The sequence below is a fragment of the Symphalangus syndactylus genome, chromosome 23 (genome assembly GCF_028878055.3).
Source record: "Symphalangus syndactylus isolate Jambi chromosome 23, NHGRI_mSymSyn1-v2.1_pri, whole genome shotgun sequence".
Taxonomy (NCBI): domain Eukaryota; kingdom Metazoa; phylum Chordata; class Mammalia; order Primates; family Hylobatidae; genus Symphalangus; species Symphalangus syndactylus.
In genome coordinates this window covers 10846997-10874082 of record NC_072445.2, presented here as the reverse complement: position 1 = coordinate 10874082, position 27086 = coordinate 10846997, and the positions used below count along the sequence as shown (strand labels likewise).

Below are 27086 nucleotides of genomic sequence, written 5' to 3'. Positions count from 1 at the left end.
AGTAGTCAGAGTGGGAAAGAAGGGGGTTTGGGAACTTAGGGAGCAAAGGAAAGAATGCAGTGGAAGGAAATGACTTTGGAGGGACTGATGGGAGGTACTGAGGCTGAGGAGAGTCAACACAGCCCATTGTAGAGAAGTCACCTGGTGACATTTTGGAGAGGGTTGATAAGAGAGTGACCATCCCTCAGCAGGAGTCATCTGGGCCTGGCATGGCTGTTTGGCCGCAGAGATGCCAGTGGGTGGGTGGGAGATGCTGGGGGAAGGTTGCAGGGGAGGCTCCAGGTGAGCAGGCCCCAGGTGAGGGGAGGAGGCCAGCTGTAGCATCACGCTGCCTGCAGCTGGCTGAGGTGAAGGTGTTAATGCCGTCCTCCTTCTTGAGTGACCAGGCCCGTGGGCAAGCTGGGCAGGCCTGCGTAGGGTGAAGCCATAAGGGAAGGTCAGAAGCAAGGTATTAGCACCATGGGCAGCCAAGGCTTGGCTGCAAAGAGCAAAGATGGGGAACTCTGTAAGTGAAGGGAGTGAAAGGTAAGGTGACTCAGCCACCTAGGAACCAGCTAGGGTGACAGAGCTCATTGATTTACTTTTTTCCATTTTTAATGAGGTATAACATATATACGGTGAAGTGCATAAATCTTAGTGCCTCCTCCACGATGCATTTTTACATCCGTTTCCACCCCTCTGGCCTTCACCCAGCTCAAGGACGGAACATGTGCAGCACCCAGAAGGTTCCCTGTCACGCCTTTTACGACCATTACTCCCGGAAATATTCACTGTGTTGGGACCTGTTTTTCGGGGGACAGGGGCCCTGACTCAACTTGAGAACCCAGGCAGGATTGGGCAGAACATCCGCAGCTGCCTTCATCATTTCTCTGTGTTCCCTGCAGATACGACGTTGACTCTAAGAGTCCTGATTTATCCAAACACGTGAGTCCTGCCAGTGACTGCTCAGCAATTCCATAGTTTCTGAAATGCCATCCTCTGGGTGGGCCTGGGGCTTTGCTGTGATGGAACGTGTGTCCGACGCTGCGTCCTGTCATTTTAGGGCCCTCAGGCTTCCAGGAATTGGGCGATGGGGGAGGTGGGATAGCTGTGAGCAGAGTGGGTGACACTGGTCTCTTCTGTTCCCTGGATATGCAGGATTTCCTGGGCCAGGCCTTCTGCACCCTTGGAGAGATTGTGGGGTCCCCTGGGAGCCGCCTGGAGAAGCCCCTCACGTGAGTGTCTAGGTTGCTTTCCCAGTGGTAGGCCAACTTCCTGCCCATTCTGCTGGGGGCTGGCTCAGGATGGGGCAAAGCAGTCAGCTGGCTATGACTGGCATCTGCAGGGTTATTAGGAATAAAGAGACCCTATGCCTCACTGCTCTCACGGGGCTTCTAATCCAGGTATTTCAGGGGAACCCAGGCTGGGTTATTAGAGCCCCGTCTCCTGGGAAGGCCCAGGGGGGAATAGACTAGACACCGTTTAGTCTATTCCCACCCTGACCCCTGTCATAGTGTGGAAGAAGAAACTGAAGCCCAGAGAGGGGAAGTGACTTGCCCAAGGACACACAGCTACGAAGAGGGAGAGCTGGGATTTGAACCTAGGGCGCTACTCACATAGCCTATTCCTAAGATTGTTCACAGCTTATAGGCCAGAGCTGGGTATATTGAGGCCCCTCCCGTCCCATCCTGTCCCTGATGGTCCCTGACCTTGATTTGCTTTTAGGGAAAAGCTGTGTCTCTGAAGCAGGCTCTGGGATGAGGAATCCCAAGGCTTCTCACAGTGGAGCCTGATGATGTCTTCAGCGACCAGCCAGGGCTGGCCAGGTGGTGAGGGTCACCTCTCTTGTCCCTATTTCTCAGGAAGTCCCAGGGACAGGGCCCTTGCCTGTATAAACGATTCTTACCTTTCCCCACACTGGGGAACACTGGTCACCATTCTTTGGTGTCCATGTTTCTCTGGTCGGCCACCCTCACACTTTGCATTTAAATAAACTAATTTAACTGGATCCCGAGGCTTTTGATGATTTTAGGTTGACACTCATGGGCAGGGCCCAGGAAAGAGAGGGCCGACTGGGACAGGCATCCAGGCCACAGGGCAAAGAGGCCGGGAAAGGGAGATCATCAGCCCCCCACTTGCTTCTGCCAAGTTCCCACTGGACGCTGTCCCCTCACCATGATCAATAACTGCAGTGTGAACCGGGCACAGTGGCTCACGCCTGTAATCCCAGCACTGTGGGAGGCCGAGGCGGGTGGATCACCTGAGGTCGGGAGTTTGAGACCACCCTGACCAACATGGAGAAACCTTGTCTCCACTAAAAATACAAAAATTAGCCTGGCGTCGTGGCACATGCCTATAGTCCCAGCTACTAGGGAGGCTGAGGCAGGAGAATCACTTGAACCCAGGAGGCGGAGGTTGCAGTGAGCTGAGATCACACCACTGCACTCTAGCCTGGGGGACAGAACGAGACTCCATCTCAAAAATAAAATAAAATACAGAGGTTTATGGCAATGTTGGAGGAGGACGTGGACCTTTTACCCCATCGAAGATTTCACGTGTCCTAGTTTAGTTGTCTTTCTGACTAAACCCTGTGAACAGCTCCTGTTTACTGGGCATCTATTCTGGGCCAGGCATGAGGGTCAGGGTTTTGCTTGTGAAATCTATGTTAGTTTGCTGGAGCCATTGTGGCAAATGCCACAAACTGAGTGACGTAAATAACGAAAATTGATTTTCTCACAATTCTGGAGGCTAGACTTCGGAGGTCAAGACGTCAGCAGAGTTCATTTCTTCTAAGGATAGCTGTCTTCTTTCTCATCTCTGTGTCTTCACGCTGTCATCTCTCTGTGCACCTCTGTGTCCCAGTCACCTCTTCTTATGAGGACACCGGCCATTGGATTAGGGCCCACTGCCATCACCTCATGTTACCTTAATTACCTCCTTAAAGACCCTATCTCCAGGCTGGGCGCGGTGGCTCACGCCTGTAATCCCAGCACTTTGGGAGGCCGAGGTGGGCAGATCACCTGAGGTCAGGAGTTCGAGACAAGCCTGGCCAACATGGTGAAACCTCGTCTCTACTAAAAATACAAAAATTAGCCGGGCATGGTGGTGCGTGCCTGTAGTCCCAGCTACCTGGGAGGCTGAGGCAGGAGAATCATCTGAACCTGGTAGGTGGAGGTCACAGTGAGCTGAGATCGTGCCACTGCACTCCAGCCTGGGTGACAGAGCGAGACTCTGTTTCAAAAATAAAAATAAAAAATAAAAAAATAAAAAAGACTCTATTTCCAAATATAGTCACATTCTGAGGACCTGGAGACTAAGATTTCAATACATGAATTTTGGGGGATACAGTTCAGCCCATATCATGATCTCATGTGATTCTTCCAGCAGTCTCCCCATCTTGCAGTCTGGATGCGGAGTCTGGAAAGGGAGAACAGGGGTTCCCAAACTGCAGCAGGTACCAGTGTCACCAAAGATTGCTGGGCTCCACCCCGCAGAGTTCCTGATCCTGTGGGTATGGGCTGGGCCTGGGAATTTACATTCCTATTAATAACATTCCCAGGACATGCTGGTGCTGCTGGTCTGGGCATCCCACCTTGAGAACCACTGAAGGAGAGGAATTTGCCCAGAAGAAGGACTCCACTTGCTCTGGCCTGTGGCTTTGATCCTGTTTTAATGACTTCTGGAGCAGCCGCTTGTCTCCAAGCATCTGGATGCCAAGTGCGCTGGCCTGTCTGGGTGGGGGTACTCAGCTCATGGCATGCTCTCTCTCCCCCTCTCTCTCCACAGGATAGGTGCATTCAGCCTGAATTCCAGGACGGGCAAACCCATGCCAGCTGTGTCCAATGGGTAGGTTGCCAGACATCTCTGGCCCTGGAGTCCTTAGACATTCAGCCAGCTCTGCAAAGGGGGCCTCAGAGTCTGGGCCTCGTCCCTGCTCCCATCACTGCGAATCTGGCCCTGATCCAGGGGACAGAGAGTCCTGGGTTCCTCCTTAGGCGCCCAGGCTCTTTGGGCCCTGAACAGAGGCCCCCACTCGGCAGTGGGCCCCTCCCCTATCCAAGCTAGAGCTTGGGCATCTCAAGCCCCAGTGGCTCCTGGGACTTCAGGGAGAGGGTGGGGCTTACAGGTGGGGGATGTTGTCTAGGAATAGCGGGGCTGGGCACTCTCTGTTCCCTTCTTCTCTCCCTGGCCTGGCTTCTCTAGGCCCCCAATCCCCACCCTTCTCCCCACCTCTTTCCTCCCTTCTCTTTATCCTTTCCCCCCGGTCCCCTCCCTTGTTTTGGCTGCTGGATGTCCGCCTCCTCCTCACCACAGAGTAGATCCAGCTGAATCCCCACTTTTCACGTTTGCTCGTTTGCTCGCCAGCTGCGGTGGGCCAGCCTCACTCCACCACCCTGACCATCTGGTTTCGGCTGGCCTCATGCAAATGTGGCCAACGCAGAGCCTCCCCCTCCTTCCCTCCCCTTCTTTCCCGGTTGGGGAGTTCCCACCCTGGCTTCTTTCTCACGCCCACTCGCCCACTGGGGCCGGGGGTGGGGAGTGCAGGGCAGGGAACCTCTGCCTGGAGAGGCCTCTGCAGAAGGGCATTTTGTTGGGGTAAGCAGAGCTCCCCTGGCCTTCCCTGAGAGCTCTCAGGAATTGAGGTTGCAGCAGCTGGATATGCCACTGAACCAGGTGCAGGTGGGGAAGGGGCCTCCAGCGGGCCTGGGGATGCTCACAGCCCAGGGAGAGCATGGATGCTAATTCACCCGGAGAGTAGAGAAGCAGCAACTGGGGAGGCAGCAGGAGTCAGACAGAGATACAAAGACAGGGAGGGAGAGAAAGAAAGGAAGGCCGAGAAGGTGGGAGCAGGTTGGGGCTGGAGAGGAGGGAAAGAAGGATCGGAAATAGAAGAAGGACTCAGGCAAAGAGAGGAACAGATGGAGAAACATGGGGCGGAGGAGGCTGGCGTGGAGGATTCTATCTCCCTGGGCAAACAAATCATGTCTTTACTACCATGGAGGACCAGCACTCAGCTCAGCTGCCCAAGACTAGGGGTACAAGCTGGCAGGCACTGTCCCCTGTCCGTGGCAGGGGACGCCCCAGATGTGGCCCCTGCTCTGCTCACCTGATTTGGAGAGATCTGGGCTGTCCTGTCAGCCCTCCAGGGCCGGCTTCCCTTCTTCCCCTGCCTCCTCTGTTTGAGAGCCGCTCCCTCCAAGAGCTGGTGCTGGGAAGAGCTCCATCAGTGGTTCTCAAAGTGTGTTCCACAGACAGCATGCTGGTGGCCCTGTGGCTGGCCTGGGGTGTGAGGCTGGATTTTACCAGCATTGCACAATTGTGAAGTAAAGGGTACAGGGAGGGGGATGCTGCTCACTGCGGGCCTTCTCAGAGCCAAGCACTGTGTGGTATATACAGTCACACTCATTATACAGGGGAGAAAACTGAGGCTCAGAGAGGTACAGGAATGAGCTCAAAGTCACAGAGCTGCCGGACAACCCGACATTTTCCTCTCCCTCCCAGTGGCCCCTGACTACACTGGGACTCCCCCACCTCTGGCTTAGTCCCAAACATCAGAGTGGGCTGGGATGGTGCCTGAAGGAGGGGGTCCCATCTAACCAGGGAAAGAGGTGGTTCAGGTCCCCTGGGTGGAGCCCCAGCCGAAGAACTTGCCCTCCTGGAGGGATGTGCTGGGGTGCACCGACTTCACGGACCTTGACCTGGTTGCCCACTTCACTGGGGAGCTGCACAGTCGGCTGGGATCTCTCACTCCCAGGGAGACCCCAGCCAAGGCATTTCAGGGGAGGTAGCCATGGGAAGGATCCTGGGCAAGCTGCCAGCGAGGGCCCACCAGCCCTCCTGCCTTCCTCCCTCCCGTGACACATCAGAGTGGCTCAGAGCTGGACTGTCCCGGGACTCTGGGGGTCAGCTGGGTGTGAGGTGGGGTGGCTAGCCCATGAGGTCTTTTGCCCACAGAAGTGGTCTTTGGATGGAAAGTTTGAGAACCACTGGTCTGGAAGCCTCCGGGTGAGTCTGGATGCTTTTCCAATTCTAGGACTTTCACTGCAGGCACTACCCTTCCTGGTGGGCTCTCGGGGAGCAGGGGGTGGGGCAGCTCCAGGCTCGGGGACCCGGTCCCAGGAAGCAGTGCACTAGGCCACACTGCCGCAAAGATCTCAGGAGACTGTCTTCTCAGGGGCTTTGGGGCAGATCTGCTCGATGGTAGGGGGAGGGGGAGGATGGGCAGGGGGCTGATTGAGGGAGTGTCAGGTTTATGGCTCTGTCTTTGTCTGGCTTTCCATTTTTTCATCTTCTCCTCTCCCAGTGGTGTCCCAGGAAAGAAATGTGGCACCATCATCCTGTCCGCTGAGGAGCTCAGCAACTGTAGGGTGAGTGGCAGAGGATTCCAGCACAGGACGTGGTTGGGGTGGGCGGTGACGGAGTGCAGGCTGGCCTCCCTGAGCCCCTGGAGGGAACCGAGGGTAGACAGGGCTCCTGATGCTGACCTGGCTGCCATAGAATTATGCAATATCAGAGCTAGTGGGTGTTTTCCCTTTTTATAGCTGAGCAGACTGAGGCCCGGAGAGGAGAAGGAACTCACCCACAGTCAGCAGCAGAGCCCAGCTGAGCCCTGTCCCCTGGCTCCCATGCCAGGGCTCCCTCCCCTCCCAATCACAGCCGCCACTCACGTGTCCTTGAGCCGAGACGAGACTGCCTTGGCACCAACACTGTGGCAGCAAAGACCTTTTCAGTCTTGAAGGAAGCCTGGGTGCTTGACATTTAGCTGTCATTTTTCACTTTCATCTCTGGAGTAGGGTGACACCCTGCATGGGGCGGATGGAGTGTGTCTGTGCGTGTGCATGTGTTGGGAAGAAGTCTGCAGTCGCAGGCAGCCCTTGCTCTTGCTTTTTCTGTTGGACTGTGGGGGAACAGGAGATGGGGACAGCTGAGCACACCAAGAAGGGGCTCAGGGGACCTCGTGGTTAATAATAATGATAAAGTATCATAATGGTGATGGTCAGTATTTGTCAAGTAATAGGCACTTTACATAAGTTATCGCTGCTCTTAACAATCATCCTAAGAGGTAGGTACTAAAATGTTACTCCCATTCTGTGGATGAGGAAATTGAGGCTCAGAGAGGCAAAGTCACCTGCTCAAGGCTGACAAGCAGCAGAGCCATGATTCTACTCCAGGTCAGCTTGATTCTAAGATCCGGGCTCAGCCCTGAAACCACCACTGTCTAACCTAAGAGTGGCTGTAAAAGTGGGAAGTGGTGGGGCTTGGAGAGAAGAGGAGGCTGGGACAGACGCAGGGAGAGGCAGGGTGCAAGTGTAAACAAAGCCTGGGCTACCCTGGGAACACAGCTTCCCAACGGGCTGGGAGGGATGACCAGGAGAAACAAGATTTTCCTGCCTTCCTGGGAGGTCAGTGCTACGGATCAGCTATCGATCAATATTTACCCTACTGGAAATTTAAACAGAATTTTAAAAAAAGGTATATATTAATTCCTTTAAAAATAACAATAGTTGAACCCATTATGGGTCAACATAAATAAGACATTTTTGGGGACTAGGCACGGTGGCTCACGCCTGTAATCCCAGCACTTTAGGAGGCTGAGGCGGGCGGATCACGAGGTCAGGAGTTCGAGACCAGCCTGGCCAGCATAGTGAAACCCCATCTCTACTAAAAACACAAAAAATTAGCTGGGCCCGGCAGGCAGAGGCTGCAGTGAGCTGAGATTGCAATCTCGGCTCACTGCAGCCTCTGCACTCCAGCCTGGGCGACAGAGCGAGACTCCATCTCAAAAAATAAATAAATAAAATAACACATATTTTGAAAAACAACAATAACTCACAATAATCATTTAATGAGAAGAGTGGCCTTGTTTTACATTTTTGCAAATCTCTTTAATGTCTGACTTAATGGAAGACATCTGGATTCTCATAGCTGCTTCTGTAGTCAATCTGTTGTAAAATCCCTGTCAGATAACGTCTGGAAAACTCTTCATCTTAGCATTATTATGAAAATAGTTTTGACCCCACAGATCCCTGGGGTCCATACTTTGAGAGCTGCTGGTATAGAGATATAACAGTGTTAGAGAACATTAATTGAGTCATTATTTTGTGCCATACACTGTGCTAAGTGGTTTATGTGTATTGACTTACTTATCTAATGTATTATAATATATAATGTAGTAGGTAGTATGATGTGTTATAATATCTGATGAATTATGGTCCTCATTAATTTTTCTCACTTTTATAGATAAGGAAACTGAAGCACAGAGAGGTTAAGTGATCTGTCCAGGGTCACACAGCCACTGAGTAGAAGAGATTTGAAACTTGGCAGTTTGGTTCTAGAGCCAAGGTCTTTAGCCACTGCACTGTGGTGTTACAAACTCTGTTTCCAAGGACTTCCAGTGGAAGAATAAGACACGTGAACACAGAATCGATAGTACAGGGCAGTCTGGAGATGACCAAAAAAATTCATATGTAACTGCTCACCCTGGTTGCTTATCTGTTTATCTCAGTGGATCTGAAGGCACTTGACAGCGGGAATGAACCCCACCCAATGTGCACCCCCAGGGCAGGACTCGGGGTGCAGTAGGCATTCCTGAGGACCCATCACGAATTTGTGACTGAATGATTAGGAAGCACAGACCAAGTGTTCAGCCCCAGGTCCCGGACAAAACACACATGTATCCGCCGAGGATCTGGACGCCACTGGAGTTCAGACAAGGGAGAGAATTCAGTTGCCCTGTGGAACAGAGCTGTTGCAGCTCGCAGAGCCTCCGTTTTCCACCTGCAGCGTGGCGCCGATAGGGTTGCTGTGAGGATTAAAGGGGTTCATGAATGTGAGTGTGTCTAACAGATGCCTAGGAAAGGGTGCATCTGAATTCCTTGAACCTAAATTCAGTGTTTCCCCAAGCTTCTAGCCCAGCTGGTGACTTTCTTCCTAGTTTATAACCAAATAAAGTCACATACTTGGAAGCGCTTTGGAAATTCTAACGCTCTAGACAATGCTGGTGGCCGTTGCTGATCTAGCATTCCGGGGGCTGGTAAGCAGTCTCAGGTTTAATACCTATCAGGTGTTAAACCCTCCCTCTTCCTCCTTCTTCCCCAGTCCTCCTTACTCCTTCGCCCAGGGTAGCAGCAGTTTTCTTGATTTAAGCTGTTCCAGCACCAGGGGTCTATGTCGGGGGCAGGGAGCGCCCTCCCTTCCTCCTGAAATTGTCAGCTCCTTTTCTTCTGGGGCATCTTTAGCTGAGTTCTGTCTCTCCCTAGAATCCTTGCAAGGAAAAGAGACTAATTCCCAGCATCTGGCTGAATTAAAATAATTACATCTGAACAGCTTTGCTTCGTCTTTCCAGCTCAGCATTCAGTGGGAGGATCAAAGGAAGAGGGTGGGGTCTGAGAGATGATTTTTCACCAGAGCAGGGCTTCCTGCTCAAATGAATACGTTTTGCCGAAGTAGACAAACCCTCTCTTCATCCATGGGGACGGCGTGGGCGGGTGGGAACCAGCAAAGGATGACAGTGGACTCCAGTGTGTCACCAGCATAGTTTGACAGGTTATAGAAAAGCCTTGTTCATCTGGAATTTAAATGTCAAAGAAGTTCCCACAATCAGAATTTGATCCAAATACTATCGGATGGTACTTGATGTTGACAGTGATCGAAGGGCCTTCTGAATCACCCAAGGTTCAGTTCTGCTCAGCAGTAAAACCATCGTTACTGCCTGTAACACTGGCCAACATTTGTCTACTGAGACTCTCTTATTTAGTCTTATTTGATTCCAACCGCAGGGCTAGGGGGCTGGGTAGGTGTGAGTGACCCTGTTTTATGGATGCAGAGAAGTTAGTGGCCTGCCTAAGATTGCTGGGATTCTAGCTCATGCCTTGGACTCCTAATCCTCAGTCTTTCCCTCACCCCTGGAGCCTCGAGCCCTCACGGTACAGGCAACAGTCACCGACCTTCTGTTCCTTGTGGGGCTACTGCCCTCAGCAGGCAGGCTGGCTTTGAGCAGGGGAGGCTGGGGTTCAGGCCTATAATCCCAGCACTTTGAGAGGCTGAGCAAGGCAGGAGAATAGCTTGAGCTCAGGAGTTCGAGGCCGGCCTGGACATCATAGTGAGACCCCCCCTGACCATCTCTACAAAAAAATTTTTTTTAATTAGCAGGGTGTAGTGGTGCACGCCTGTGGTCCCAGCTACTCAGGAGGCTGGGGCAGGAGGGTCACTTGAGCTTGGGAGGTCAAAGCTGCAGTGAACCATGATTGCACCAATGCACTGAAGCCTGGGGAACAGAGTGAGACCTTGTCAAAAAAAAAAAAAAAAAAAAAAAAAGGTAGGGGTTGTTGTCAATACAGAGGGTTGGATAGCTCTTTGTCCTCCACTTCCCAGCCCCTTGGTTCCCCCTAGAGACCTGTCAGCCACCCAGACCTGCCTTGCTCTGGAGTCAGGACTTCCCAGCTCAGGATAGTACGTCCTCACCACCTCCTAGTGAGGTCCTTCCACCCGACTGGCCGTCCCAGCCAGGATGGTGGTGGTGGTCATGGAGGAGGCAGTGATGGAGGAAGAAGGGTGTGCCTCATCTCTCTCGAGCAAAGGGAGTCAGAACTTCACACCATAACTGCCCCTGGGGGCCTCCCCACCCCTTAGGTGTCACCAATGTGCTCATGTATTCTTTCATTTCAGTTCAGGAAATATGCTTTGACTGAGTCCCTGCTGTCCCAGCATTTTTAATTTACTGTGAGAGATGGAAATGCCAACCAGCAATCACATTAGAGCAGTGGTCCTCAGCCCTGGAAGATCCAGTGCCTCTTCTTACAACAACTATTTTATCACACTCTTGACTATCCCGAAGGAAAATGTATAGATACTATGTAATATGCCAATATATATAGACAGGTGGGAGAAGGAACCCTTCCAGTTACCTGGGGAAGATTGGTCCAGGCAGACAGAACAGCCTGTGCAAAGGCCCTGGGGCAGGAGTGATGGATGAGGAATCGGAAAGATGAGACTGTAGGTGGTGATGGTGGGAGTTGGGGCCAGATTGTGTGGGACCTCATAGCTGGGGAACTTAGCAGCCTGGATCCCAACACAATCAAAACTTTTGTTGTTCCAAAGACAAGCTTCAGGGAGAGGCCAGTTTCTCTACCTGAAAGATGAGGGAAGAAGGAAGAGCCATGGAGAAAGAGAGATGAGAAGGAAGAGTCAACTTAAGTGGGGGAGGTGGTGAAGGTTCTCTGAGACTCAGAAGTATGCAGGTTGATACATAGGAGAGTCGTGTGTTGTGGCTGGGACCAATATGAGCATCCTGTGTAACCAGCATTCAAACAGCACCCTTCTTAAGGTTAGTTTGAATTTTTTTGGTCTTAGAAATAATTTATCTGACTTTTAAAAAGCCAAAACAAAACAAAAACATTTTTTCCTGATGCTAAAAAAATTAACATATTCATTATGGACAAGTTGGAAAATACAGAAAAATATAAATAGCATGGAAAAATCACCCAGAGATAATCACTGTTGACATTTTGATGTGCTTCCTCCAAGGCTTTCTTGCTGAGTGTCCATGCACATAATTTTTCTTATAATTGATATAATATAGTATCTAGTTTTATAGCCTGCCTTTTCCTGTATCATTATCCATTTTTAGAAAACATTACTTAATAGCTGCATGTTATTTCTCTATTGTATGGATGGGCTATAATTTATCAAAGCTGTTCTTTTTAGGAAACATATAAATAATACTGTAGTGAACATCCTCATATCCAAATCGTCCTGTTTTTCTTTTGAACATCAGTTGATGGATTTTGGTTAGTATCCCAGAAACACAGGCTCAATGAGTAGGAGAGAAAAGGGTCAATCTGGGGTTTTCAGCCTCTGAATGACCAGATCAACAGATGCACAACTGATTGGATTGTTTGGGAAGTCGGTCATTAGGACAACAAAGAAAAGCCAGCTTGGCCACAACATGGTTATTACAGTCGATGCATAAAGACAGGCCCAGTCTCTCAGACCAGCTTCTGTGCCCACCATCTGTGTATGAATAACCTCCAACCTGTGGGGCGTTCACTGACGTCCCAGGTTTCCTGCTTCTGCCGTCCTATCCCATGAGCCCAGCTCCAGCCTCCTCCTCCTAGAGGGCCCTACTCACAGAATCACCCCGGCTCCTGGTGTGTTTCCTCCTGCTGGATTGCTGAATTTCAGAGTTGTGGCTAATGATTCCTTTTCTTTTTCACTGATGTCTTATTTTTTTCTGACTAAAAAAGACAATATGTTAATTCTAGGAGATTTGGAAAATCCAGCACATTTTAAGGAGAAGACAATAAATGTACCATGGCCCTTCTTTTTAATTTTTTTTTTTTTTTTTTTTTGAGACGGAGTCTTGCTCTGTCACCCAGGCTGAAGTGCAGTGCCACGGTCTCAGCTGACTACAACCTCCACCTCCCGGGTTCAAGCAATTCTCCTACCTCAGCCTCCCGAGTATCTGGGATTATAGGCGTGCATCACCACACCTGGCTAATTTTTGTATTTTTAGTAGAGACGGGGTTTCACCATGTTGGCCAGGCGGGTTTTGAACTCCTGGCCTCAAGTGATCTGCCCACCTTGGCCTCCCAAAGTGCTGGGATTACAGGCATGAGCCACAGCGTCAGGCCTACATTTTTTAAATTGTTATTTTTTTAGAGATGGAGGTCTCACTATGTTGCCCAGGCTGGTCTCAAACTCCTGGCCTCAAACCATACTACTGCCTCAGCCTTCTGAGTAGCTGGGGTTCCAGGTGTGAGCCACTGTTCCTGGCTTTAAAAGTGCTTCTTATGGTGTGTAAGTTGTAGGGCGTATGGTGATTAACAACTTGCGCTTTGGATCCAGACAAAAAGCCATTGCTTACTCCCTATGTGAGCCTGGGCAAGTTACTTTTCTGTGCCTCTGCTTCGCTTATAAAATGTCTTCATTTAAAATTTTGATATGTTTATTATAGCTTTTGCATTGATTTTGATTTTTTAAATGTCACATTAAAAAAAATTTTTTTGATGACTGAAATTTTGAACCCCCTTTAAATTTTGCACTCACCTCATACTTGTTCTGAATCTGGAAGCTGCCAGTGAGATCCAACAGCCTTCTTCTGTTCTCCCCCTGACCTCTAACCTTCACAGCCCTCTTCAGGGGAGGGAGGGCTAAGATGCCAGAGCAGACCAGGCCACCCTGGAGAGCAAGGCTGTTTGCTATAATCTCCCCAGCAGCCCCATTAACATGCGGAGAGATGCAAATGGAGGCAATCCTGATGTTTTAGAACTTAATATGTTTTTTAAAAAGATAGGGTGAAAGACAGAAATTACAGGAAATTATATATTGCAGGAGCTGCTTTATCTTCTCCGTGATTGATTCCAGTGATGCTTCCGGTGGGAATGGCATTTCTTTGCTTTTTTTTCCCCCTCTCTCTTTGTTTTTGAGATGGAGTCGCCCAGGCTGGATGATCATGGCTCACTGCAACCTCCACCTCTCGGGGTCAATCCTTCCACCTCAGCCTCCTGAGGAGCTGGGACTACAGGCGCGCACCACCACACCTGGCTATTTTTATGTATTTTTAGTAGAGATGGGGTTTCACCATGTTGTTCTGGCTGGTCTGGAAATCCTGGGCTCAGGCCATCCTCCCACTTCGGCCTCCCAAAGTGCTGAGACTACAGTTGTGCACCATCATGCCCAGACAACGGGGCAGCATTTCATGTGCTCAGAGAGCACGGCTCTCAGGCTGAGGCTGTCAAACAGCTGAACCTCTGACCCTCAGCCAGAATTTGCTGCTCTGTTATCCTGCTGGCCCTGTCCATCTTATTGCCACTTTCTCGGCCTCTTCTTGGGTTCACACATATATCAAGGGGTTGAACTATTCACAAGCTCCCACTTGTTCCTATGACTGTTGATGAATGGCAGAGCGACCTTCCAAGGCACAGCCCCCAGGCGGTTAGTTACACACCCTTTGTCTCAAGGACTTCCCTGTGGCATGGGTACCCTTTAGGGAGGAAGCTTGCCTTCGTTTCAGTCTAGAAATTTCTCTGAAGGTCTGTTTTATCCCCCACAGAGTCTACAATGGTGCAACAATATGGATGATCACAGTGGGCTTTTGATAAATGTTTCTGGGTCTAGATTGTATTAGGGAGGGCAGACAAGGCTAAGGAACAAAATCAGCTGCCAACCCCCAGCAATGCCTCACTTATCTGCCATCAGGGTTAGGGGAGAAAGTGTTGCACACTGGCGGATTTTTCCAGTTAGCTGAATTTCAGAGCCAATCTTTTTTTTTTTTTTTAATTTTAAGTAGTTTGCACAGAGGCCTTTCTAAAATGGATTTCACACTTCTCTGACTTCTCAAACTGAGGTTAGAATGTAATTAAACTTATCTTGATGATTTGAGGTCATCATTTGGAATCTCAGTTATTAATCTTTGGAGCCAGACTGTCTTGTTCCCATCTCAGCGCCTCTTACTAGCTGCGTGACTTCAGGCAAGGGTGTTAACCTCTCTGTGCTTTGGTTTCCTCATCTTTAAAATGGGAATAACAGCCAGGTGCGGTGGCTCACATCTGTAATTCCAGCACTTTGGGAGGCTGAAGTGGGCAGATCGCTTGACCTCAGGAGTTCAAGACCAGCCTGGGCAACATAGCAAGACCCTGTCTCTGCAAAAAAAATTTAAAAATCTAGCTGGGCATGGGGCATGGTGGCAGACACCTGTGTTCCCAGCTTCTCAGGAGCCTAAGGCAGGGGAATCGCTTGAGCCCAGGAGGTTGAGGCTGTAGTGAGCGGAGACTGCACCACTGCACTCCAGCCTAGGTGACAGAGAGAGAGAGAGAGAGAGACCCTGTCTGAAAAACAAAAAAGGAATAATAACAGTGCCTTCCTCATAGGGTTGTTGAAAGGATTCAATGAATTAATACATATAACATTATATCTACCTACTATAGCACGTACTAGGTAGAACCTTTTTTTTTTTTTTTTTTTTTTTTACTTTTACTGCAATTTCAGGGGTATATGTACAGGTTTGTTATGTAGGTTAACTTGTGTTATGGGGGTTTGTTGTGCAGATTATTTCACTCCCAGATATTAAGCCTAGTACCCATTAGTTATTTTTCCTGATCCTCTCCTTCCTCCCACCCTCCACCCTCCACCCTCCGATAGGCCCCAGTGTGTGTTGTTCCCCTCTGTGTGTCTTTGTGGGTAGAACCATATTATATTGCCATTTTCATAGGCAAACAACAGCTGATTGTTGGCAATTTCATAAGGTTCACCCCAGTATGAGGTGGCACTCTGCAGGTGTTACTTCCTGCACTGTGGACCAGGATGTGACACAGGCCATCCCCTTTCGCCTTCTCCACAGGCTCACAAGGGGGCGCTATTCTTCTACGTTACCCAGCCTCAGAGAGGTTAAGTTACCCACTGGGGGCTGCTCAGCGGGGAGGTGGCAGAGCTAGGATTCCAACCAGGTGGGGAGGTAGCTGAGCTAGGATTCCAACCAGGTGGCCCTTGGCTCCTTTGTGCCGTTTTGTGTGTGTGTGTGTGTGTGGTTTCGGTTTTTGTTTTATTATTGGAGACAGAGTCTCACTCTTGTTGCCCAGGCTGAGTGTAGTGGCGCGATCTCCGCTCACTGCAACCTCCACCTCCCAGGTTCTAGCGATTCTCCTGCTTCAGCCTCCCAAGTAGCTGGGATTACAGGCATGCCCGGCTAATTTTTGTATTTTTAGTAGAGACAGGGTTTTGGCATGTTGGTCAGGCTGGTCTCAAATTCCTGAGCTCAGGTGATCCACTGCCTGGGCCTCCCAAAGTGCTGGGATTACAGGCATGAGCCACTGCACCCATCCCTTTATGCCATTTTTCGCCATCGGGTGCTAGGCTGAGACAGCAGCCCTCCCAGTGGAGCACTAAATGTCGCTGGAACTTATGGCCTGTCAAGTTCTTTCATTTTTTCTAATATTTCTCCCCCATTCCTGATCTCACAGGGCCTGAGGGGTTCCTAGGAAGCAAAACTAAGAGCTGTTGCCTCTGGATTTTGTGGCCTCTGTTTGGTTGTTTCAAGTGTATGCATTTTATAGTCAACCAGTGCAGGCTGAACAGGTCCTGGGTGGCTTGCCTGTGTTTATTCAGGTAACAGTGTCACTCAGGTGACCTCCAGATTCGTGCAAGGTCATGATGATGACAACCAAACCCTGGCCAGGGCTGGGAAGGCTGGGGGGATCCTGGCTCTCCTCACTGGCCCCTGAGTGCCATTGCTCTCCACAAGAGATGGCGATTTCAGTGTTCCCCATGTGGCATCTACTGCTCAGCTTAAAAGGATTGTGGTGGTCATCCCATTCGCGCTCCACAGACGAGGAAACTGAGGCTCTGAGAGCTCAAGTGACCTGCTCAAGGCCATGCAGAGCCAGGACTGGAGCTCTGAGATCTGAGTTCCTTGCTGGGGCCATCCCCGCTGCTCCCCTGGGAATCTGGGCCTCTCTTGGTGGTTTTCTGATGCCACTGCGGGTCACCTCTGTGGGAAGGAGACAGGGCCAGGTGCATAGGCGTGTGGCATATGTAGTCACACGGGGACCTGTGCTTGGTTTAATGCTCTGCTGTCACTATCTTGATTCTCCTGATTGTTTTTGAACAGAGGGCCCCACGTTTTCCCTTTGCACTGGGCCCCCCAATTTATACAGCCAGCGAGAAGCCCATCAAGTCCTGGGCCACATCCCTGTCCCAGGCCATGGATGGGGCTCCCTAGGGGGGCATTTAAAGTGTTCCTTCCATCCAGCATGGAACAGGATTAGAACTTTCTCCTGAGGATGGTGTGCCTGCCCTGCTGCTTTAGAAACCTAGAGACTTTTCTGGAGTGATAAGAGTGAAAACTCTGAAATCTGACTGAGTTACGCACTCTAGGACTTTGGGCATATGATTTAACCTCTAAAAACCTCAGTTTCTTCGTCTGTAAAATAGGGAAACGAGTTACTTTGTATGGTTGTATAAAGTATGAAGGCTTAACACAGGTCCTAGCGTCTAGTAAGTGCTCAGTCAGTCAGCTGTTCTTTTATTCGAGGCCTGAGGTCCCAGATTTCTCTGGAGGCTCCAGGATTCTTGGAGCTTCTAGGGCCGTGGAAGCCCCCAATCCAGCTTCCTTCTCTCTGTCTGGTAGGTGATGATGAGAGGCATAATAAAAGCCGTCATTACCTGGGCACCTCCTTGGGCAGGTCATTCTGTCTCTAGCACCACCCGTCTTTACAGCCTCTTCCCCATCCCAGGGTAACTGGAATGCAGCCCCTCCCTGCCCACGCAAGCCCAGAGTCTGAAGAAATCAGCTGATTCTAAAGAAAACAGGGAAGTGGTGAAATGTAATTTGTTCTCTCTCAGGGGGGCAGAGTGGTATACCGGAAGAGGCATGACTTTGAAATTAGTTTATTTATGTGTGAATTTTCTGCTTTACCAGTTACCAGCTGGTGATCTCAGGCAGGTCACCTAACTTCTCCAACCTCCAGCTTCTTCATTTGTAAAAAGTAACAAAGGATTATTTTGAGGACTAAATATGATAAGGGGTATAAAGTGCTGAGCTCAGTGACTGTCCTACACAGACGGCATCTAATAAATGTTGAATGAATGAGTGAGTGAAGGAATGAAGGGAGGCTGTGTTTGTTGTCATCAGATGTCCCCGAAGGAAGGCATGTGAGGTGTTGGAGGTGGGAGTGGGGCAGGGACAGAGGTCACACACACTGTGGCTGGGTAGGGGAACAGGTGTTCAAATAATAATAGCTCACACGCACACAGCGCTGTACTCCTGTTAACTCATTTTATCCTCATGAGCCTATGAGATGGGCACTGCCGTTACCCCCACTTTATAGGTAGGGAAACTGAGCACACAGAGGGTGAATAACTTGCCTTAAGTCACACAGCCAAGGAAGGATGGGATTGGGACTGAAGCAGGCAGCCTGGCTCCAGCAGCCATATCCCTAACCACACAGCCACCGCTGAACCTTGTCACAGAGTCTTTCAACCTCATGGGAGCTACGTCTTCTTCTCTGCCACCGTTATGGTCCTCACTGGGCCGTGGGTCATCCTTCTCAAGACACTCCCCCTCATTAAGAGGAAGGTGGGGCCGGGCGCGTTGGCTCACGCCTGTAATCCCAGCACTTTGGGAGGCTGAGGTGGGCGGATCACGAGGTCAGGAGATCAAGACCGTCTTGGCTAACACTGTGAAACCCCGTCTCTACTAAAAATACAAAAAATGAGCCGGCCGTGGTGGCGGGCACCTGTAGTCCCAGCTGCTCAGGAGGCTGAGGCAGGAGAATGGCATGAACCCGGGAGGCGGAGCTTGCAGTGAGCCGAGATCGAGCCACTGCACTCCAGCCTGGAAGACAGAGTGAGATGCTGTCTCAAAAAAAAAAAAAAAAAAAATAGGAAGGGGGCCATGTGAGGGAGTGGAGTGACCCCAAGAGCAGGGCAAGTCCTGAGCTCAGCTGGTTCGAAGCTGATTTGTCAGGATGCAGAGTTTTCAAATTGCAGAGGCCACACAGGAGGGGTGAAGGGGATGACAGGGACATCTGTGCCCAGTGCCTCGCTGGCCCCAGAGAGTTGAGGGGCTGAGGGGTCCAGAGATCCTCACCAGCGCCCAGACGCCTTCTCTGCGTGTTGGGTCAGCTGGGGCAGAAAGCAGGACTGGGGACTCAGCAGGTGGGCTCTGCTTGGTCAACTTGGGGAAGCCACTCCCTGCTGTGAGCCTTTGGCTTCTTAGCTGTGAAATGGGCCACAGACCCCACCGTATCTACCTGAGAGCATTGGGTGAGCCTCTCATGAGTTGGCGGGTGTGAAAGTGATGCCTAAACTCGAACTTCGTCCAGGAACCACACATAGGTGTGAGGTGGTGAGGCAATGTGGCCAGAGAGAGGGCTTTGGGGCTTGCAGATCAAGCTCAGACTGGCCTTGGGTTTGCTATGTCACCTTTCCGAGCCACTCAGTGAAAGTGTAATGAAACCACATGTGTTCACATCCATCAAGGGGTTGCCACGTGCCTCATTCTGCCAAGTAAGTCACACCCTTGATCTCATTTAGTCCTCACGGAAACCCCGCGAGATGTGTGCTATCATCAACCCCATGTTCCAGAGGGGAAACGGAGGCTCCAAGAGGTCACCTACGTTGCCCAAGTTCACACAGAGAAAGTGTCAGAGCTAGGATTCAAACTGGGGCAGCTGTGGACTCCACGTGCTTCCCCACTCAAGTGGTCTGCTGGGCCTGCTAGGGGGCTGTCTGAGGATGCAGTAAGGGCCTGGCACTTAGTCGGTATGTTCCAACCAGGGCTGGTGCCTGGACTCCTCATGCTTGCCGGGGTCCGGGAGCTGTGTTCCACCTTCTCCTGCCTCACACCCTCTTCTCCCTCCCTCCCACCAGGATGTCGCCACCATGCAGTTTTGTGCCAACAAGCTGGACAAGAAAGATTTCTTTGGGAAATCTGACCCCTTCTTGGTATTCTACAGAAGCAACGAGGATGGAACGTGAGTTTTCTGGTGGCACTTGTGCACTGCGCCTTCTCGTCCCTTCTGGGGTCAAGGATGGACGGGTGGTGGTGACTTGCTGGGCAGGGTGGCTTGGGCCCGTCTCCTTCTGCTCTAGAGAGGGCAAGGGCTCTGGGTGGAAGTCCGGGGCCCCAGGGTAGTGCCCTGGGCACCTAGATGTGGTCGGTGGGAGGTGGTGGCAGCCTCCAAGCTGGTGGTGCCATTCTGTGGGTCTCAGCAATAGTACTGAGTGGTGGGGGCTAGGTATTTCGAGGGCGGGGGGACTAGGCAAAAACAGGACTAGGGCAGGAATAGGGGGCTAGTCCCTCATGGGAAACCTCTGATAGCTCCTTCATTCTACACAAATCAGCTCCTATCTCCAAGCCCAGCCCCCTGTCCCCACAGCCCTCTGAGCAGCCCCCGGCCTGGCTCCCCACTACTGCCCACACAATAGGGCCAGTCGGGACCCTTTCCCCTGCCTGGCCCCACACTCTGCCATAGGGCTTCATTTGAAACTCCAGACTTTGAAGCCCCTATTTCCTCCTCTCTTCTCCCTAATCTAGAAGCCACCCACAATAAGATGGAAGCATGCACAACATGTTGGCAAATGTAGGTCAGCAATACCTGCAGGGAGACAGATTCTGGGTGGAAGGTCTGGGGACCTAGGTCCTCCCCAGCAGCCTGTTGTGTGACCCTGGGCAAGTAAGACCCCTCTCTGGGCCTGTTTTCTCGTCTGTAAAATGAACCAGTTGGATTACGTGGTCTCCACAGTCTCTTTAAGCACCACAATTCTGGCAGGCTGTTGCCACTTACAGGCTGGGATTCTGCAGAATGAGGAAGCAATGGGGCCAGGGAGGTTAATTAGAGAAGTGCTGCTGGAGAAGGGAAACTTGGAAGCGGTTTTTAAAGGAGAGGAAGAAAATGGGTCCCTGCCGTGCGGGTCGGGGGAGCAGGGAAGAATAAACGGCTAAAGAAGGGAGAAACGTTTGGGCAAAGTAAGTGTGTCCAGAGGGCAGAAAGACCTTCTCCCCAATTCCCCTTGAAATTGTGTGTGTGTGTGTGTGTGTGTGTGTGTGTGTGTGTGTGTGTGTGTGGTGGGGGGGTGGGCAGGGAGTGGCGAGGAGGAGGTGTGTTTCAGTTCAAGGGAAAACTGATTTTTTCAAACCTTGTACAAAACAAGGGAAATTAGGTATGATCATTTGCATGACAAAAGGATTCTTTGTCTCACCGAAGGACTCCCAGAAGGATTTCTTTAAATAATTCTGTTGACTTTGACTTGACTTGATGTTGGGGAGGGAAAGGCCTGCGTATTGTTCCGGGCGCCCACACAGGCCCCCTCCAGGGAGGCAGAGTCAGGGTCAAGCTGGGCTTGTCTGGCTGGGGCCGGCTGGGAGGAGGAGAGGGATTTGGGAGCAGGAGAGGGGTGCGCTGCAAAGGGTGCTTGGGAACGATTGCTCTAGCGGAGCGATGTGTAGGATAGGTGGGGAGGGTGCGGGGAAAGGGAGAGCCTCGTGACCGACACGGTGAACAGGTGGGAGGTGCTACCAGCTCCCATCCTGGAGCTGTGCCGTGGAAATGCAGGGGAAGGAATTGGGGAGGGGAGGAAGGGGGCAAAAGGACAATGAGGGGACCTCACTCGCCCGCACTTGGAAGGGAACCCAGAGCGCTTGCAGAGCAGCAGGAGAACTGGTTCGATCAGACCCGGGAGGTCTGGGAGTTTATTTGGGGGCAAGTTTCATTCCAAGTGTGAGCTGGAGCATTCTGGGGGCAAGGAGACACTGATCCTTCCTAGGGGATCCCATGGGGCACTGAAGAAACTGATCCGGAGGCCCACCTAGAGGTGGGCCAGTATCCTGTCCCTGTGAAAGGGCGATGGCTGCGCTGGTGAGAACAGGGTGGTCACTGAGGGTTTGCGGGGGAAAAGAGTGGAAGGCTTGCAGAGACACCCCCAGTTAGGAGGAAGGTCAGTGAGAGAGCCAGGAGAGGGAACTGTCACACCAGCCACAGGAGGAGGGACAAGGCAAGGAGGCACCTGCTGTGCCCCTGGAGCTGCACCTGATCACTTAGAACACCTGGTGAAGCTTGGCTCTCAAGCGAGAGGAGGGAAAGGGAGAAGTCAGCGGTTCCAGAGGTGGGAGGCTGCAGAGGGTCCACGGGGTCTGTGTGATGATTGGGGGGTGGTATGTGGAGCCTAGCAGAGCTTCTGCACAGCATCATCCCCCATCCCTCTGGGACCACCCATTCCCTACTCCTTGTTGTCCCTCCAGCTCCCCTCCCCCCACTGCCCCAGGCTCCTCTTCCTGCCCCACCTGCCTGCCCCAGTCATGGGCAGCTGTGGCCCCTCCTGCTCCCATCCCCATTCCCATCCTCACCACCAGCTCTGAGGTGTGTGGGGAGGTCTCCCACATGCATCTCCACACTCCAGTGGGTGGGCGAGGAGGAGCAGGGAAGAGAAACGCTAAGCCATGGTGACAGAATGACATTTTGACTTGAAAATTGCCAGAGGAGAAATGACACCGGCTGTGTGGGTATGGGCGGAGCCCAGGCATTTATTCGGGTGGACTTTCCAACCAGAGATGTAGCTGAGGTGGGTGCTGGGAGATCTCAGAGAGACGCCCCTGCCCCCAGCTCAGCCCTGGTAGTGGCTGCCCATCCATGTGGCAGGGCTGGCCTCCAGGATGGGGTCAGCCAAGCATGGCATGGGGCGTGGGCAGGGACACCAGATTCGGGCCCATCTGGGATAAGTCAATTCTGTACCTTTAGTTTGCAAAACAGGTTCATGGATTCAGACGGGAAAAGCAGAAAGGGTCTTAGAGATTGTCTGAGTTAGGGGCTTTAATTTCATTGGATTGACATACCAGTGAAAGCTATGGAAACTCACCCCCCAAGAAATACATTGATTCATTTAAAAAGAATTATTGAATACCTACGAAGTGCCAGGCACTGTTCTAGGCACTAGGGTTGTGCCAGTGATCAAAAAAGACAAAAATCCTTGCTTTTATGAAACTTACATTTTAGTGACAGATCATGAGCAGAATAAATAAGGAAAAAATAGACTATATCAAAATGTCAAATGGTGACAAATGAAATAGAAAAAAAAAGTCTGGGAGGAGTCTAGGGGATGTGAGAGGCAGGAGACCAGGCAGTTGTCAATTTTAGATATGGTAGTCAGGGGAGGTTTCATGGAGATGGCGTTTGAAGGTAGTGAGGAGTGAGTCATAAGGATGGAAATGGAGGAGAGAATATTCCAGGCCCGGGGAGCAGCAGGCACAAACAACCCATACACCTAATTTCTCCTAGTGTTTCCAGGTTCACAGACCCCTGAAGTTCATCTGCTCATCCTTCTGTGGATTGCAGATGGAGAATCTTTGATAGAGGGTAACTGCCTGGGTTTACAGGTGAGGAGCTGGGGGCCCAGAGAGGGGAGAGCTCGCTCAAGGTCACACAGTGAGGTGTGTAGCAGGGGCTGGAACCCAGGGGTCCTGACACCCTGGGACTTGTCCCCACCTCCAGGTCCTCCCCTGGTACAGGAACCCTTTCTGCAGCATCTCCAGCAAATGGCCGTCTAGTATCAGCTTGGCTGCTGTCGGTGATGGGCAGCTCATCACCTTCTGAAGCCATCATTTCCATCGTCCGTGAACCAGAGATGTGAACCAGCTGACTCCTCTGTTGACCTGCATTCGCCTCCCTTGGGTTTGGGCCTGACAGCCTTTCCCTCTCTTCTTCTTCACCAGGTTCACCATTTGCCACAAGACCGAGGTCATGAAGAACACCCTAAATCCAGTCTGGCAAACTTTCTCCATTCCCGTGAGAGCCCTCTGCAACGGCGACTACGATCGGTGAGATGAGAAAATGTCCCTTCTTTTTTCCTTCTGCTTCTGGGCCCTCCCCAAGCACAAGTGAGGGAGGCCCCATTCATATTGTCGTGGTCAGTCCCATCAGTAGAAACGAGGCCTTCTGGAGTTGTGCAGTGGGGGGTGCCCTGCACAGTCTGGAGCTTGGTGAGCCCCTCCACTCTTCCCCTGCTGCACCCGGCAATATCTGCCCCTTCATAGCCTCATAGATCCTCCTCTCCCCACCTGCCCCACCTCTTTCCCCTCTGTCTGGCATCCCTACTGGTGGGAAACTCCCAAGGCTACGGGGATGGGAAGTGCCCAGGATTCCAGGGAAACCCAGATGGGTGTCCCGGGTGCCCAGGCCTGGAGCTCAGCAGCTTGTCTTTTCATTGTTCCCAGTGGAGGAGCAGATGGCAGCAGGGAAGCAGGGTGTTGATGCAGGCAGAGGCAGCTGGTCCCAACTCCTGGCCAACAGACTGGGGAGTCAAGGTCCCAGGGATACATCCTGCCAGCCTAGTTGCCATAAACAAACGGGGTGGAGTGCAAAGAGCTTCTGGGATTTCTTTCTCTTTTTTTGGACAGGGTCTCACTCAGTCACCCAGGCTGGAGTGCAGTGGCAGTGGCGCCATCACAGCTCACTGCAGCCTGGACCTCCCAGGCTCAAGCGATCCTTCCATCTCTACCTCCTGAATATAGTTGGGACTACAGGCACCTACCACCACGCCCAGCTAATTTTTTATTTTTGTAGAGACTGGTTTTGCCATGTTGTCCAAGCTGGTATCAAACTCCTGGGCTCAAGCAATGCACCCACCTCTGCCTCCCAAAGTGCTGGGATTACAGGTGTGAGCCACTATGCCCGGCAGATTTTTTTGTTTTTTAATTGAGATGGGATTTCACTCTTTCACCCAGGCTGGAGTGAAGGGACATTTTCTTGTCTCATCGATTTCAGCTCACTGCAGCTTCTGCCTCCTGGGCTCAAGCAATCCTCCCACCTCAGCCTCCTGACTAGCTGGTACCACAACCATGCACCGCTATGCCCGGCTAATTTTTTTGTGTTTTTGGTGGAGATGGGTTTCGCCATGTTACCCAGGCTAGATTTTTTGTTTTAACATATGCCTGCTCTTATTACATGTTGGCTATCATCTTCATCATCATTTGAGTGTAGATTGTTGAGTGTAGATAGATACCAGATACCTGGTTGCTAATCCTGACTCTGTGACCAAAAAGCACCGTCAACCTGGGCAATGCTTGACCTGTCTGAGCCTGAGTTTCCTTATCTGTAAAATGGGTATTAAAATGTCTACCTAACTCTACAGGACTGCATTGATGCTTACACGACACAACCTACACAACAAGGCTCTGGTGTGCCTAAAATACCAAATTCAGCATCTCATCCACAAATGTTTAGAGAACCCCTGTCATGTACCAGGCACTGTGCTGGATGCTGGGAAATCAGCAGGGAACAAACGTGTAGTCTTCACCCTTCACCCAACCTCGTGGTGTTTACATGCCAGTAGGGGAGGCAGACATTAATCCAATAATCACACAAGGAAACATGTAATTATACATTGTAGCAAGTGCTGGGAGAGAGTGGGGCCACCCAAAATGGGAGCTGTGAGACTGTGTTGGTTTCCCATCCCTGTCTCCTGGTGATTGCTGCAGCTCAGGTGAGTGAGCTGGTAGGGGGCTCATGGGCAGGGCTCTCTGGACAGCTAAGGAAGCTGGGCCTCTTCGGGCCGCTCCGACAGGAGACTGGGGTGTCGAAACAGACACCTCGGGTCAGGCGTGGTGGCTCACGCCTGTAATCCCAACACTCTGGGAGGCTGAGATGGGCTTGAATCCAGGAGTTCAAGACCAGCCCGGGTAACATAGTGAGACCCCCATCTCTACAAAAAAAAAAAAAAAAAAAATTTAAAATTTAAAACCAAATTAAAAAAATTAAAACATTAAAAAAATTATCTGGGTGTGGTGACGCACATCTGTGGACCCAGCTACTCAGGTGGCTGAGGTGAAAGGATCACTTGAGCCCAGGAGTTCAAGGCTGCAGTGAGCTATGATTGCACCACCACACTCCAGCCTGGAATGCTGTCTCAAGAAAAAAAAAAAGAAAACCTTAAAAACAAAAAAGAAAACAAACAAACAAACAAAACCAGACACCTTGGGGCAGCTGGGAGCCTGAAAAGGCATGTTGAGGGGATGATCAGCAGATGAATGGCCTCCAGGCACCCCTGTTTCCCTCCAAAGAAACCCCCAGGCTGCCAGTTTGAGACATGAGCTTGTTCTTTTTCCTGCCTCTTGGCTGGGACAGAAAAGCCACAATCTGTTCCACAGGTGGTCATTGAGTGCCTCCTGTGTCCCAGCGTGGCGCCTCTAGCTGTGCGGCATTTAAGTGAACAGAGTCGCATTCCCATCTTTAGGGAGCCTGTGGTCTGACCACAGGGAGCATAGATGTGCACATGTATTTTCGACAGATAAATAAGTGCACAAAATAAGACTGGGAACAAAGATTGTCTTAGCTCTGCAGTCAAACAAGCCTCTGTTACACGTCTAGCTGGCTCCTGGGGCTTCTAGAGTGGGTGAGGGGATGAGAGGACGAGCTGGTTGGAGCAATGAGTTCTAAGGAAGGCCCAGGAAAGGCTGGAAAGTCAGGGGAGGAGGATCCTGGAGACAGGGGCACGGGAATAAAGGGAGATGGAAACAAAGTGAGAGGAAATTCAAGGTAGGGGGATGGGAGAGTGTGGCAGTTAAAGTCTTACAGGGCAGAAGGAACTGGGGATCCCTGGCTCAACTGCCCTGAGGTTGCTGGGGGCCCAGCCGGCACCCCACAACCCTGTATTTCTAGGGAGGAGCTCCCAGGGTTGCAGAAGCCAGATTTGTCAGGGTCAGTGAAAGGGGCAGCAGGGCTTGGAGGCCTGGCTTCACCACTGGGTCATTGGAGAAGGTGGGTATTTATTTGGTGGGAGGGGCAGGCTCCCTCTCTGAGGCAGAGTCTAGCCTCATCTCGCTGCAGGATGGCTCTCCCCCATGTCCAGAAGCAGATCTTCCATGACGTGACTGACAGCAGTGTTAATCAAGGAGGCCAGGCATGTCACTCTGGTTCCAAGAGTGATCAGGCCTGTCCGCCTGTCCCCCCACCCCCCAGCCCTGGTGCAACCTACGCACCCAACAGACACTCAGGAGGTGCCAGCATCAGAAGGCCCTCCAGGGTAGGCAGGCGAGGGCCCTGTGCAGGAAAATGAAGCCACTGTCCCCTCCTTCCAAGACACCTCTGGGAGCCTCACAGAACATAGCTGATTTAATCCAGCAGCTGTGTCTTCCAAGCCAGTCAGGCCCCAGGCACTGTGTTGGGTGCTGTGGGGGCGTATCTAGCTATTGGACCCAAGCCTCCCTCTTAGGTTGCTCCCAGGCCAGTGGGGAGACATATAGGTCATAATAATAGCGAAGACTCCTATAGCACTTAACCATGGGCCAGGCCCTGCTCTAAGTGCTTTATGTATAGGAACTAATTTAATCCCCCCAACAATTAGCTCGTTGGATCTTTCCAACGAGCTAATTGTAAAATGTGCTGATGCTAGCTACATTTTACAGGTAAGGAGACAGAGAGGCCCTGAGAGATTAAGTCACTTGCCCAGTGTATTGCTGCCAGCCGATGGTAGAACCAGGATTTGGACCCCGGCAGCCTGGCTCTAGATTCTGTATTGTTAATCCCTATGCTCTGTTGCCAAATAGCCAAGACATGGCATGACAGGGCTGTGACCAGGGTGCATCTGGGGGAGGTTAACTAATGAGCACCTTGCTC

General features: G+C 51.4%; 1 protein-coding gene across 7 annotated transcripts in view; it reads left to right on the top strand.

The window, feature by feature from the left end:
* Positions 1–27086, top strand: part of CPNE5 (copine 5) — a 98622-nt gene that overhangs the window by 40523 nt on the left and 31013 nt on the right. For 5 of the 7 annotated variants that reach the window (XM_055263739.2, XM_055263738.2, XM_055263735.2 and 2 more), the window contains exons 5-11: positions 885–924; positions 1138–1214; positions 3766–3825; positions 5935–5985; positions 6284–6347; positions 19348–19451; positions 23186–23290. In XM_055263739.2, coding sequence (XP_055119714.2) covers positions 885–924; positions 1138–1214; positions 3766–3825; positions 5935–5985; positions 6284–6347; positions 19348–19451; positions 23186–23290 — 501 coding nt within the window. Of the gene's footprint in view, positions 1–884; positions 925–1137; positions 1215–1704; positions 1988–3765; positions 3826–5934; positions 5986–6283; positions 6348–19347; positions 19452–23185; positions 23291–27086 lie in introns of those variants that run through there. The other 2 variants (XM_055263737.2, XM_055263742.2) reach the window with 2 other exon arrangements.